General features: G+C 41.8%; 2 protein-coding genes across 14 annotated transcripts in view; one reads left to right on the forward strand and one right to left on the reverse strand.

Annotated features, from left to right (window-relative positions):
* The window catches only part of ZNF485 (zinc finger protein 485), a 76,781-nt gene that overhangs the window by 26,387 nt on the left and 36,033 nt on the right, over positions 1-14,361 (reverse strand). For 5 of the 13 annotated variants that reach the window (XM_072739418.1, XM_072739409.1, XM_072739412.1 and 2 more), the window contains exon 1: positions 179-1,348. The gene's annotated coding sequence lies outside the window, so the exon portion shown is untranslated. Of the gene's footprint in view, positions 1-178; positions 1,349-4,955; positions 5,227-14,361 lie in introns of those variants that run through there. The other 8 variants (XM_072739421.1, XM_072739411.1, XM_072739408.1 and 5 more) reach the window with 7 other exon arrangements.
* ZNF239 (zinc finger protein 239) lies at positions 919-13,658 on the forward strand. The gene is given in 6 exon segments (XM_072739423.1): positions 919-982; positions 1,246-1,286; positions 11,804-11,868; positions 11,871-11,922; positions 11,925-12,008; positions 12,011-13,658. Coding segments are annotated over 6 exon segments (1,533 nt in total). The 5' UTR covers positions 919-968; the 3' UTR covers positions 13,288-13,658.

Here is a 14,361-nt window from a genome sequence, read left to right on the forward strand (position 1 = left end):
CAGAATATTTTTAAAAACAAAGACAAAAATTACAGGTGATATTTGCGTTCTTTTCACGCCAGTAACACTTTGGCAAAATAAAACATCCTTTAATGGGTATTCCTAAATAACCCTTACGCGTCTGTAACTAAAAAAAAATTTTAAATAAATAAGTATCTTGAACAAATTAGACTCTAACCTCAAAGTACAGCCAACAAACCCGCAGAACCCAGAGCCGAGAACGCGCCCTCGGCGTCGCGGTCGGTGTATCCCGGACCCGCGCTGGAAGCGTGCGCCGGAAGCGGGCGTGGCCATCCCGCGGCTTTCTGGGACTTGTAGTTCAGAGCCATTAGGCGAGGGCGCGGGTCAGTGTCTGGAGTCCTGCTCTTCCAGGTGTCGGATTCCACGTGGGAGGTGAGACGCTCTGGACTGCACAGCCAGCGCCCCGGCAGAGAGGCGTCTGGTGGCTGGGATGTGGGAGTGCCTCGGGGGAGGCGCAGGGCCGCTGAAACCCGGAACCCTGGCTGGGCAGCTGTGGGAGGGCACGCGACCTGGAGGAGGTGCGGCAGGGGCCGCACGTGCGCCCGGGCGTCGCGACAGCCGCTGCGTCCGCCGGACCTGACTTTGATCCCTGAGTCTGAGCGGCCCCCGGCGCAGAAGCGGCCGCGGCACGGCGCGGAGGGGCCCATCTTCCGCTCGCCTGAGCTCTGGCTTTGGCCGGCCTGGAGGCTTCGTAGTTGGCCGCCCCGGCCATTTCTGTGTGGCGACTGGCCTTATTCCAAGGTTTTCGGCGGACGTTAGACGACCACGAGGGGCCCCTTGGAGGGACCGAGGTCTCTGTCCCCATAGCACTGTCCTCACATCCCAGAGATGTGGCAGGTCGGGGAAAGCACCTCAGGGAGGCAGAATCCCTTCTGAGGCACCGCATCTAAGCCAAGAGCTCCTCCTCTTTCTCGAACTTTAGGGCAGAAATCAGAAACCCTGAAGAAATGGACACATCTCAGTCAGTGTTGCGGGGGGTAGCGGAATTTATTCACCCTCGGGGGTTTGGCGGGGAGGCTCGGCCTGGGTGGAGACCGGGGAGGGGGGTGCAGCCTGGGGAGGCTCGGAAGGCATCTCCGGAGAGTGTGTGAGGGGCTGACCGAAGGGGTGATCCGCAAGAGCAGAGTAACTTTTTTCCTACAGTCTTGCTGGACCGACTAGTGTGTATCCTGCAAGGTGAACTTGATTTTCATGGCATTTCTCTTTCCTTAACTGCCTTTCCAGGACTCTCTCCCTCCTGAGAGGAGGAAATGACCAGGTTCCAGGTGAGTTGGGGTTTCTTCTCTCGGAAAATGCCATGTCTGAGAATGAACATAACCTTCCTTTGCTTGAACAAAGGAAGAACGTCAGCATTAATCGAGTGCCTGTCTGTTGTCAGGTCCTGTCTTTGTTCTTTACGTTCTTTTTATTGCCATGTATGTGAGGCATACATTTTATAAATATGGGTGTAAGAACATTAATATACTGAGAACATGTAGCTATCGAATGATGCCTCCAGAGTCTGCACAGGTAGGTGGCTGCTTGGTTTAAATTCCACACCATTTTCCATTGAACCACCCTCCCTCCATGAACTTGCCCATTCCCCAGAGCACACAACTATTCTTTGAAAGACTTGACACAGCATCTTTGCTTGGTCCTCTCTCAAAGTCTCCCTTTTCCTGCCAAGACATTTCACACACATTGAAAGTTACTCAGAATTATCACATGCTCCAGCCAGTGTTAAGTGGTCTCAGGAAAACAGATAGAAGTATAAATTTTGGTGCTTCTCTCCATGAGCAGATTCTGCATATTAACAATAACCATTTATTAGACATTTAAAAATTTGTTAAATGCTGGCATAGTAGTTATCACATCATTCCCAGAATAGCTTTTTAGCCAGGCTGTTCATTAGCTATATGTGGTGTTTTTTAAGAATTAAGAGTCCTAGACACTCTCTCCATTCAACCTACTAACAGGAGAATTTCACTTTTTTTCTTAAATCCCATTGGCCTTTGTACATCCAAAGATTTGTTGGATTTATTGTGAGATATTTCTCTACATACTGATATAAGCATCGTTAAGGTAGGTAAGATGGGTTATTCATCTTTTGTGCTCTGGTTGCTTTGTCTCTTTACCAACATATCTGCATGTTTAATTGGTACAATAAATTGTTAAATTACCAAGTAGCACTTTTTAGGAATCTGATTTCTTACTTATCTCTATAAAACCATGCCTCAGGATGGTCACTTATGGTCATAGAATGTTTGAAATGGGAAGGATCAGCCTTGGTGCTGGCGTTTTGCAGAGGAGAGCTCTAATTCTGAGAGAGCTAACGGGAAGCACTGTTCTTTGTTGCAGAGTAGTAGAATCAGAAGGAAACCGCTTGTCTTCTAACTCCATGCTATTCCCTCTCCATAACTAAATAGGTCAATTACACCAGAAGTTACTTGAATCAAATATCAGGCTGGATTTTAAGGAAGAAATAATTAGCTCTTAATACTATCACCGCAAGACCATCTTTTTGGTTGGCAAATACAGTTCCTATGTGCATAGGAAGAGACCATGAGCTCTTATAAAAATCCGTTTAGAAGGCAGTAAGCTCCCTCAAGGTCCTGAAAGCATGCCATCTCTGTGGCTTGAAAAGGTCCAGAGGACATGAATGGAAATTAATGTGAATAAGCCCCTGTGCTTTCTGTATTTTCCTTTTCCTCTACCTGGTCCCTGATGAAGACTATTTATCACAAAGTTAGGGATTGCTAATATAGTGAAATTTTGAGATTCTGATATATGTTAATAACTTGAATTTAAAGAAAGGATTTCCTTCCTTGGATACTTACTGAGTGTTGTCTTATGTACCAGACTGTCCTTGAGTCTGCTGAAAGTCAGGAGTCCCAATTTAACCCCTCCCTCTGTGAACTTGAGTAAGTCACTTCAGTGTCATGAGCCTTGGCTTTCTCATTTTAAAATTAAGAGTGTTTTCTTTGATGATCTCAAAGTTCAGTTTTAGTTGTATCTTTTCATTATTCATTTAAATTGAATGTGAATTTATAAATATCATTTAGATTCCTAGTCAGTTGTGCTCATTGCTGGGGATTTAAAAATTAGCTGAACATGGCCCCTATTATCCTTTAGAATCCTGTAGCCAATATGGAAGACAGATTTTATAGCTTTGATAGAGCTATGTGAAAATACTATGAGAAATTGGAGGAGGAGGAGGCATTTAACTTATCCTATGCTTCAGAAAGGCAGTTGTTGATTGTCCTAAAATGAAAGGAGTTGTAAGATGGATGGGAGAAATATAAGTCAAGGCAGAAGCAGCATGTAAAGGGCTATTCTAGACTACAACATGACATTTGGTTGACTGAGGGTAATCCAGTGTGACAATAGCTCTTGTCCACCTCCTGACTTGCATTACTATTTACTGCCTCTAAGTAAATTGTTGGATTCAGCAAGGATGGACTCTGGGAAGGAAGTGGAAAGCCACATGAAATAAGTAGTTTTAAGGAGCTTGACATTTGTTGGGTGGGAACAGAAAACTACTAGTCCCATGACCGGACCCCTTTGGTTAGCTTTCAAACTCAGATATCGAGTCCACCTGGGATGTAATTTATTAGCTCCAGATGATAGTGGGGGAAACTTCATTACTCAAATTCCTTCATTCCCAACTTTGTCTTTAGCAGAACCACTATTTTCTTTCCCTTTTCCTTTGTCATACTGATTCCTTTCATTTAGCCCACTGTCCTACCATTTCTTCTTCTGGAATCTTCAATCTACTGCAGTTAGTAGTCCATCAATATATCCTCTAAAAAATAAATATATATGTATAATATAATATATGTTATTACATATTATATAAATAAATAAATATGTGTAATATATATCTATGCCCTTTCCATTCTTGGCATGGAATTGCCCTCACCACTCTATTTATGAGATCTCAAAAAAATTAGTAACTTTGTCTTTCAGTTTGTGGATTGAAAGGTGACAAAACTTGTATTTTAAAGACTTGATAAGGAGTTATTGTGATCGAGGTAAGAAACAATGGCCTTACTGAGGACAGTGGCAATGACAATAAAGAAGAGGTAACAATTTGGAGGGAGATTTGGGAGATGAGTTGACAAGATCTAAAGTGGTTTGAATATTATTGAGATAGGATAGGAGTCTTAGACCATCCAGATGACTGAGTAGAAGATGGATAAGAAATGAAAGGGAAAAAAGATAATTGATGGACTTGAATTTCAGAAGGAAGAAAAGGATTGGATCTAGAATGCATTGGGAGGGGTTAGCCTTGGATGGAAAGAAACCTTGTTCTCTGAGGTTGAAAAGAACATCTGGGGATCCCTGGGTGGCACAGCGGTTTGGCGCCTGCCTTTGGCCCAGGGCGCGATCCTGGAGACCCGGGATCGAATCCCACGTCGGGCTCCCAGTGCATGGAGCCTGCTTCTCCCTCTGCCTGTGTCTCTGCCTCTCTGTGTGTGTGTGTGTGTGTGTGTGTGTGTGTGTGTGTGTGTGTGACTATCATAAATAAAAATAAAAAAAAGAAAGAAAAGAACATCTGGTCATGAGTGGCTAATACTACTGCTTGATGTACTTTAGGCCCTGTTGTCCTAATGGGTGTATGTATGGCTCCCTGAGGTGTAAGCTCCACTTGTACCCCTTCTCTGTCCCACTCTTGCGCAGGGACTTGCAGACTTCTTTTTCTTTAAGATTTATTTATTTGGGAGGAGCACGTGTAGGGGGAAGGAAGGGAGATCCTCAAGCAAACTCCCCACTGAGTGTGGAGCCCAACACGAGGCTCAATCCCAATCAAGGTAGGGTTAAACACTCAACTGACTAAGCCACCCAGGTACCTCTGGATTTGCAGGCTGCTTGAGCCCAGTCTCATCGCTTTCACCTCAGACACAGTGGAGACCCATGGCCTTGAAAAGGGAACTGCCACCTTCCCTCATTATCACCTTCTCCACGGGTAATAAGTAGGGTAGTCGTGTCACTCCTATAAGCAGCCTGGTTGTCTTCAGTTCCTTGAGGAGCGAGTAGGTAGTGCCGCTTCAGCCTCAGGCCTGAGGGGTCGGAGTTCTGAAGGTTATGAGGCATTTCCCTGGCCCAGAGTTGAACTGCGTCTTTGGCTTCACTTGGTTCTCAGTCATTTTGTGTGTATTCTGTCATTCTGCTTTTCAGGGTGTTGCCCGTGGCCTCTTGCCAGCCCACAGACTGCTTGTTACCAGTCTGCAAAGACATAAGGAGAGAAACTAAGAGTGTTTAAAAATGTATTTTAAAAATGGTGTTAGTATTTTATACATCTAGGTTTTTATTTTCTAGTAACTCTTTTTTTATTGTATTTTTCAAAAATACCTATGACAAAAGTCTGTCATATTAGAAACATTTTAAAATAAACTAGTCCTTCACCAGGGGTAGTTTGAGAAGTGTTGCTCCATCAGCAGAACCCTGGAAGGAACCAGAGTCACTGTGAAGTTAACTAAATTAACTTATGGACTCCTATTAGATGCCAGGCATTCCTTGAGACCTTGGGGATGCAAGGATCAACTGTCTCTCTGTTCTTAAGGAATAAATATCTTAGTGGGGAGAGTTTATTAAATAAGAAAGCAAATGAGTAAATAAGAAAATGGGATAAGACATAAGTAGTACAAAGAAATTAAAACAAGAAGTGACAGTTTCTGGGTGCCACTGCGGATTAAGCAATCAAGGAAATGCTTCTCTGAGGAGTGGCAGTTTGGCTCGCCCTGAATAATAAGGAACCAGGCATGTGAAGATGTAGGAAATAAACATTCTGGGCAGAGGGGACAGCCAGTGCAAAGGCCCTAAGTTGGGATAAGTTTGGTGTTGTCAAGGACCTACAAGGTCACTAGGGCTGAGTGTGACACCTAGGGAGAAGTGATTCGGGCTGACTTTGGAGAAGTGACAGGATCTCAGTCTGTAAAGCCTTGCAGACCAAGATGAAGAGTCTGGATCTTACTTGATGCCCATTGCAAAGCCTTTGGAGGGTTTCATACCTGAGTGCTGTATGTTTTAAAAGATCACCCTGGCTACTATATAGAAAATCATTGTGTTGGAGAGCAAGTGTGGAAGCAGATAGACAAATTGGGAGGTTGGTACAGTTAGGACTTCATGATAGCTGGGGCTTGTAACCATAACTGGGCAAAGTGGGGAGACGTGGATAGATTCTGATACATTTTATAGGTAGGACTTGGTGATGGATAAAATGTGAGGAAGAAAAGAGAGAATCAAAATGACTTCTGGACTTCGGCTTCAGCAATTGAGTGGATTGTGTGACCATTTACTAAAAAGGGGATCCCTAGGGAAGAGCAGATATTGATGGAGATCGTTGGGAGCAAGAGTTCCGTTGGGGTCTATTAAATATTAAGTGCCTCCTAGACATCCAAGTGCAGATGATAGATTTGGAGCTTAGAGGTGAGGGGAAACAGGGCTGGAGGTAAATACTTTGGAATACCTAAGGAGAGTATTTTATAGTTTGTGTATGTGTGCTATTTTTTTTTTCCATGAATGTTCAACTGCTTAGTTTAGAACAAGAAAGAACATATGATTAATGGGACTTGGGAAAGACTTGAGATCAGAAGTATATTTTGGCTGGGAGGAAAAAAAGAGGAAGAGTTGAGTGTGGTGATATTGATAAAGCACGTGTGATAGAGGAAGATGAGCAAAAACATCATGAAGATGTTTTTAAGGAGGGATGCCTGGGTGGCTCAGCGGTTAAGGTCTTCCTTTGGCTTAGGGCGTGATCCTGGAGTCCTGGGATCGAGTCCCACATGGGGCTCCCTGCGATGGAGCCTGCTTCTCCCTCTGCCTCTCTCTCTCTCTCATGAATAAATAAATAAAATCTTTTTAAAAAAATGTTTTTAAGGATTAAGATATTAAGAGATTAATATTTCAAAAGCAGAGTGGTCCACATAGTGAAATAGCCCTGGTTATGGTTTTTGAGTGTGAAGAAATGAGATGGAGATCATTAGCACTACTCTAAGGACATTAAGAAATGTGAGGTTAGAGCATTCAGCAAATTGTTCTCTTGAGTCTTTTTTTTTTTTTTTGAGTGTCTTGAAGTTTCCAGGATAACAGTCTCTGGGGCTTGTCTGAGGAAGAGTGGGGCTGCCACATTAATGATTTATAAGTGATTAATGATAAAGAATTTTTAATTACATGTAAGATACATATATACCTACTAGGTTAAAACCTGTGAAATTGCCATTTTGTAGTAAAAACAGACATTGCACAAAAACCACTGAAACAAAGTAGCCTGTCATAGTGGCTTTTGGGGCTTTTTCCTGCCTCTGTCCACATGATTCTCCTTTTTTTTTTTTTTTTAAGGTTTTATTTATTCATGAGAGACACAGAGAGAAAGAGAGGCGGAGACACAGACAGAGGGAGAAGCAGGCTCCATGCAAGGAGTCCCCCAATGTAGGACTCCATCCTGGGACCCCAGGATCATGCATTGGCCAAAGGCAGGTGCCAAACCACTGAGCCACCCAGGGATCCCCGACTCTCTTCCCTTATAACTGTAGCTCTCAAACTATTATTTTCAACTAAACCTGGGGAGTAAGGAAAACACCACAGAGTAAATTGGTCCCTATAAGTAGTAAGAGCCCTGTGTTTCCATTTTCTTTCTGTAAACCAAATGCCTGTGCTCTTTTTGTGTACCAGAATTGCTCACCTGGAGGTCGCAAATTAAACTTTTGTTCCTTTCAGAGCTTTTCCTTTTTAAACTTTTCTTTCAAATTTACTGTTACCAATTCTTCTAATGCCTTCGATAGTGTTCATCTTAATCTTCAAATTTCCTGACATATATGAAGTCATAGTTTTCCTATTTCCTCTGGCCTTCCTCCTATTTCTTTTCTCTGTATGTTCACTGGCTTCTCTGTCTTTCCTCTAACTTTAGAAATCTTAAAAGGCTCTTTGCCTTCAGATCACCATCTATCAGTGTTTCTCAACCTTTTTTCGTGTGTGTTGTTTTGTTTTGTTTTCATCCCTTGGTGTCAAGGTGCCCCTGTTGAGGATGCACACTGTATCTGTACACTCGTCTGCCTCCCTCAAAGAGCTAGCACACATAAATGGCCTCAACTATCCTTTCTACTGTAATAACTGTAGTGTCTTCATTTCCTATCCTCATATGAGACTCTGTTCTTATGACTTTCTTGGCTGTGGGCTGTGTACACTTGAATATCCATTGTCACTTCACATTCAGTATATTGAGGATTTCCTAAATGATTTAAGTTCTTGTATTCCCACTTTTGTAGTATCCACATTCTTCCTGCAGCCTAGATTAGAAATAAGCCATTATTAAGTTTATCCCTCACCATCCCCAGCATCTGTAACTCTCTCACCAATTCTTTTTTGACTTTCAGTTCTTTTTTTTTTTTTTTAAGATTTTATTTATTTATTCATGAGAGACACAAAGAGAGAGGTAGAGACATAGGCTGAGGGAGAAGCAGGTTCCCTGCAGGGAGCCTGCTGCAGGACTCAATCCCAGGACCCCAGGATCACACCCTGAGCCAAAGGCAGATGCTCAATTGCTGAGTCACCCAGGTATCCCATTGACTTTCAGTTCTTGTAAATAACACTCAGTCCCACAGATAGCTCTAAAATGAGTCCACTGAATGCTAACAATGGTAACAGTAAGCCAAATTGTTGACATCATTCATCAGGCTCAAATTAGATGTGACAAGTAGACCTGTCTCCCCTAACATATTTATCATGTCACTTTTTGCAGGAAAACCTGGAATTACCTTTAATTGCTGGTTTAGAGCCTCAAAACTCCCTTCCTGGCATTCTCTGGAACCTTTGATGAGTATCATGCTCTGGTTCCTGATTAATTTTGTCCTTTAAGATTTTATTCAAAATCCAGTGTGAAACCTTTGACTACTCCTTGCCCTTGACTCCGTTCTCAGAACTTTCAATTTATAGCTCACAGTCTCATCAGACTGGATTGGATATTTTTTGTGTGTGCTTTTATATTAGCTCTGCAAGTCTGATTTATTTTCCTTGTTTCCAGTCAATTTCCCGTAGGTAAAGCAATGTATTTAATATTTCTTGTGCTGGGTATACATGGTCAAGATTTTAAAATTGACTACTATGGGGCAGCCCCGGTGGCGCAGTGGTTTAGCGCCGCCTGCAGCCCAGGGCATGATCCTGGAGACCCTGGATTGAGTCCCACGTTGGGCTCCCAGCATGGAGCCTGCTTCTCCCTCTGCCTGTCTCTGTCCCTCTCTCTCTCTCTTTCTCTCTGTGTCTCAATGAATAAATAAATAAATAAATAATTTTTTAAAAATAAATAAATAAAATTGACTACTATGGAGTTTAGCAAAGAAGAAATATTTCGGGCAGCCCAGGTGGCTCAGCGGTTTAGCACCACCTTCAGCCCAGGGCGTGATCCTGGATACCCCAGATCGAGTTCCATGTCGGGCTCCCTGCATGGAGCCTGCTTCACCCTCTGCCTGTGTCTCTGCCCCTCTCTCTCTCTCTCTCTCTCTGTCTCTCATGAATAAATAAAATCTTTTAAAATATATATATTTCTTAACAGTCTTGTCAAAGAGGCATTAAATAAACACAACATATTTTAATAAATTGCTACATCCTGGGAAGGATAGAATAGTGTGCCCTGAGAGAATAAAGGCATGGGATGGGTCAAGACTGATAATATATGTATTGCTGAAAGTTTCAGGGAAAGCCTCTGACATCTTTCAACTAAGAAAGATCTAAAGGCTTAATAAACATGTAACAGGTGACTGATTAGGATAAGAATATTCCAAGCAGAGAGAATAGTACAAGGGAAGATCTGATACCTGGAAGCAGCGTGGCAATAATACAAGGAGCATCTGGGAAGAATAGAGAGGGAAGACATGGTGGGCCAGGCCTGGCTCATTTGTGGCTTTGAAGGCACTGGTAAAAAGTGTGGATACGTGCTAAGTTCAGTGGGAAGCCAGTGTACAACAGGGTGGTATGATCCAATTTACATAGTGTCGGTGGAACTCAGTGTAGAAAGTGGTTTGCAGAGGGGCAAAAAATGAATAGGGAATGTGCTTCCAATTTTAAGCTTGGTCCTAGGTTTTCATTTTTAATTGATAAAAATTGAACATGGTTATCCATTTTTTTTATGCAAGTAAGATATAAAAATCTCAAACACAAAAGTGTAAAGTGAAATTATATCACTGATAATCGCCCAGTAAAAGTCCAGCCATTGGAAATGCCTAACTTGAGGAGTGCCTGGCTAGCTCAGTTGGAAGAGCATGCAACTCTTGATCTTGGGGTCATGAGTTCAAGCCCCACATTGAGTGTAGAGATTACTGGAATGAATGAATGAGTGGGAAAGAAAGAAAGGAAAGGAAGGGAGGGAAAGAGAAAGAAAGGCCTAATGTGAATTAATAAACCTGTTCCCAGGATCAACCTCTTTTTATAATTGTTGGTTCTGAGTTTGGAATTTGAATTTCTAGGATTTGTTGAGAAGATCTCCTAGTCTTTTAGAAGCTTTCTGTACATGATTTGAGCTATGCATTTGGGTTTTTTTCCTAGTTTCTCCATCATTTCTCATCCATCTGCTCTTTATCATCTAGTTCCTCAGCATTTTATGCTGATTGCGATCTTTCTATTTTTCCAAGATTATTGTGGACTTCTTTTTTGTCATCTCAGTATAATATTAAGATATTCACTCTAATTGTTTTGACTGACATACAGACTAGTAAGTCTAAAATCTGCATTCCTAGCACAGTTCTCTCTCAGAGTTCCAGACTCATATTACTGAACGGTTCAAGAATGTTCCACTAGCACCACAAATGAAATAACTCAAAGTTTGTTTTATTGGTTCCTACTTCACAAGTCCATCCTGTCTTACCATTTATACCCTCATACCTGATCACTCAAGCAAGGAACTTGAGGATCATGCTGGATGCCTCCTTCCAAGTTCAGTCAGTCATCACATGATATAGAATGAATTTCTCCCTTTTTCTTCATAACCATCCTTATCATTTTGCTTCTGATTTGCTGCAGCAGTTGTTTCTCTGCCTGAAGTCTTGCTTATTTCTGATGATGTTTATAAGCACAAAGTCAGACATTTTACTCCCTACTGAAGTCCTTAAATTTTAAATGCCTGAGGGTTGTAGCCCTGACTCCTTAGTTCTACATGCTGAGCCCTTCGTTCTGATTCCTGCCTTCCTCTCCAGGGCATATTCTTTACCACTGTCACCTGTTTTATATCCTCCACAAGAAGTTGCATATAGTTTTTCTGAGCATATATTTTCTCTACATTTTCACTTTTTTTTCTCCCTTACATTTACTCCCAGAAATCTTCCCACAGGTTGAGGTTGAATGCCCCTACTTTGTGCTCCCATGACTGGTTGTGCATGCATCTGTTGTTGTACTTAGTGTTATCACTGTTGATTTTTTTGTGTTGTTTTTTTCCCAATAGGCTCTAGCTTGCTAAGCAAAAGAATTTCTGTTTTCTTTTTGTATCCTCAGCACCTATTAAAGTGGGTTACCAATTAAATGCAAATTTAATTGAGTAAAGTGAAATGAAATATTTGTGACAAGGACATGGGATTCATAGCCTCTGCAGGATAGGGGAAAAACACTTTTATTGGCTATGCCTAAAAGCCAAGACAAGATTTCTGTCTCATACAGCTGAGCTTTCTCTAATATGAACCCAATATGGACATAACTATAAGGACAAGACTCAACTTTTTCCTAGATATTAAATCTTTAGGCATTAGGCAATCCAGTTCTAAAATCTTGAAATCTACTCTTTGTATGTTCTTATCACTGAATTCTCTTTGTTCCCTAGGAGACTTGAATGAAAATTCTATGGAGAATCTTCAAGACAAAGGACTTAGGGATCTATTACATAGGGGCTTTTCTGCCAGCTAATTTTAGAAGATATGACCAGTACAATAACAGAGTCGGAATTATATTGTGAATTCTTCCAGGAGAAGTGTACAGGAATCCTGAATTAGATTTTCCCCCTTATCAGAAGTAGGGAGAAACATCTTCTATATTTCCAGAAATAAGAGCAGTGTGGTAACTCTTCAAAGTGATGATTACAAAAACATGGCAAGTGAAGAATATTTGCCTTTGAAAGTCCCAAGCCAAATGGCCACACAGGCCTCCTCAGTGACATTCTGTGAAAATGAGTCTCAGGATCCTCAGAAAAGCAAAAGTCTGTTTGTAACTGAAGAAAGCACTGAGAAAAAAGTCTTGCGGGGAGAAAGTCCTTCCATGGACCACTGTTCAGAGAACCTTCAAATTAAACTTATGTCTGACGTAATAGACCTCGTCGCACCATTGGTCAGTGGTGAGACAAATTGCCAGAATGGCCAAGTGAAAGACTCTTTGGATCTCTTTGACTGTAACTACAAAGACATTTGTGGTTGGAAATCACAAGTGGTCGGTCGTAGTCATCGGGGAGCTCATACAGAGAAAGCTTGTAACCATTACAACCTTGGGAAGAGAAGTAACAACAGCTCAGATGGTCATCCATGTGAGAAAATCCACACTGCAGAGAAATTACACAGATGTAGTCAGTGTGGTAAGGACTTCAGTGAGCACTCAGAACTACTACTTCATCAAAGACACCACACAGAAGAAAAGCCCTACAAATGTGAGCAGTGTGGGAAGGGCTTTACAAGGAGCTCCAGTCTTCTGATCCATAGAGCAGCCCACACAGATGAGAAACCCTATAAGTGTGACAAGTGTGGGAAAGGCTTCACAAGGAGTTCAAGTCTGCTCATTCATCACGCAGTCCATACAGGCGAGAAGCCTTATAAATGTGACAAGTGTGGAAAGGGCTTTAGTCAGAGCTCCAAACTGCATATCCACCAGCGAGTGCACACTGGTGAGAAGCCCTATGAGTGTGGGGAGTGTGGTATGAGTTTCAGTCAGCGCTCCAACCTGCACATCCACCAGCGAGTTCACACTGGGGAGAGGCCCTACAAGTGTGGGGAATGTGGGAAGGGCTTCAGTCAGAGTTCGAACCTTCACATTCACCGCTGCATACACACAGGTGAAAAGCCTTTCCAGTGCTATGAGTGTGGGAAGGGCTTCAGCCAGAGCTCTGATCTCCGCATCCATCTCAGAGTCCACACTGGAGAGAAGCCCTATCACTGTGGCAAGTGTGGAAAGGGATTTAGCCAGAGCTCAAAACTCCTCATCCACCAGAGAGTGCATACTGGAGAGAAGCCTTACGAATGCAGCAAGTGTGGGAAGGGTTTCAGCCAGAGCTCCAACCTCCACATCCACCAGCGGGTTCATAGGAAAGATCCCATTAAATAAGGTCTTCAGTCATATGCTTATACGATAAGGACTTAAATATTTTTTTGACTTAAATATTTTTAACATTGTGCTTCCCTTTATATTCTCAGGAGAGAGATAATAAGAGTTACTCACTTATGTTCCCTCACTGAAAATCATTCATTCATTTAAAGTATTTAAGCTCTTTGTTAGACTATACAACAAGTTGATTGTTCTGGTTCCTCATATGGGTACAGTGAAATGTCTGTACTTTGCAGTTCAGCCAATGTTACTAGAACTAGATGCCCTACCCAGCCTTTTTAAGTACAAAAACTTTATATTTATGTAAGTGGAACATGTTTCCCTTTGTTCGTATTCTCTGAGGAATTGAAACTCTCTGGTTTCTCTTCAAATTTGGTGCCTTGTGTTTTTCATATTTCCTTCCAGCCCTGATTAGCCCTCTATAGGTCAAGGGAGTGGTTAGAGATATTATGGATATGAAATCTGTTGTGTTTGCAAAATACACAACAGTGTGTGGCACACAAGAAGGTAAAGGGCTACCTATGTGGTAAACCCCATATATTATAGGATGTTGAACCCTCTCCCTCCCCAAGGCAGCTGTTCAGGAACATCAGTAGTTCTTTTTTCCCTGGATGTAGCTGGTCTATTGGAATTCTTCCAGATCTCACCACTTCAGATGACCCCTTGCCAAACTAAAGCCAAATAGGATACATACACCATGTTGAAATGTAGCAAATGAAGTTAAAATATATTTAAATGTATATAATTCCTCACTATCTCATTTCTTTAATTTTCTTCAGCATTCGTGTTCTATATGATACAAAACGAAGTCAAGAGAAAAAGTTTCTAATATTTTTCTCTTTGGGCTTATCTCTTGTTTTAATATTTGATGTACCCCCAAAACCATTTGTTTTCACAGCATCCCTAGCCTCTATAGGCTTCATTGTAGATATAGAATTTATTTATAAAATTATTTTTATACTTGGCTGAATATAATTTATATAATAGCTATATAAAAACATTTTAAACCATATTTGGAGATCATGTTTGGGATGATCAGGCTTAAAATACGAACTGTCACATGCAATTCACTTG

This window comes from Vulpes vulpes, chromosome 15 (genome assembly GCF_048418805.1).
Source record: "Vulpes vulpes isolate BD-2025 chromosome 15, VulVul3, whole genome shotgun sequence".
NCBI classification, from domain to species: Eukaryota; Metazoa; Chordata; class Mammalia; order Carnivora; family Canidae; genus Vulpes; species Vulpes vulpes.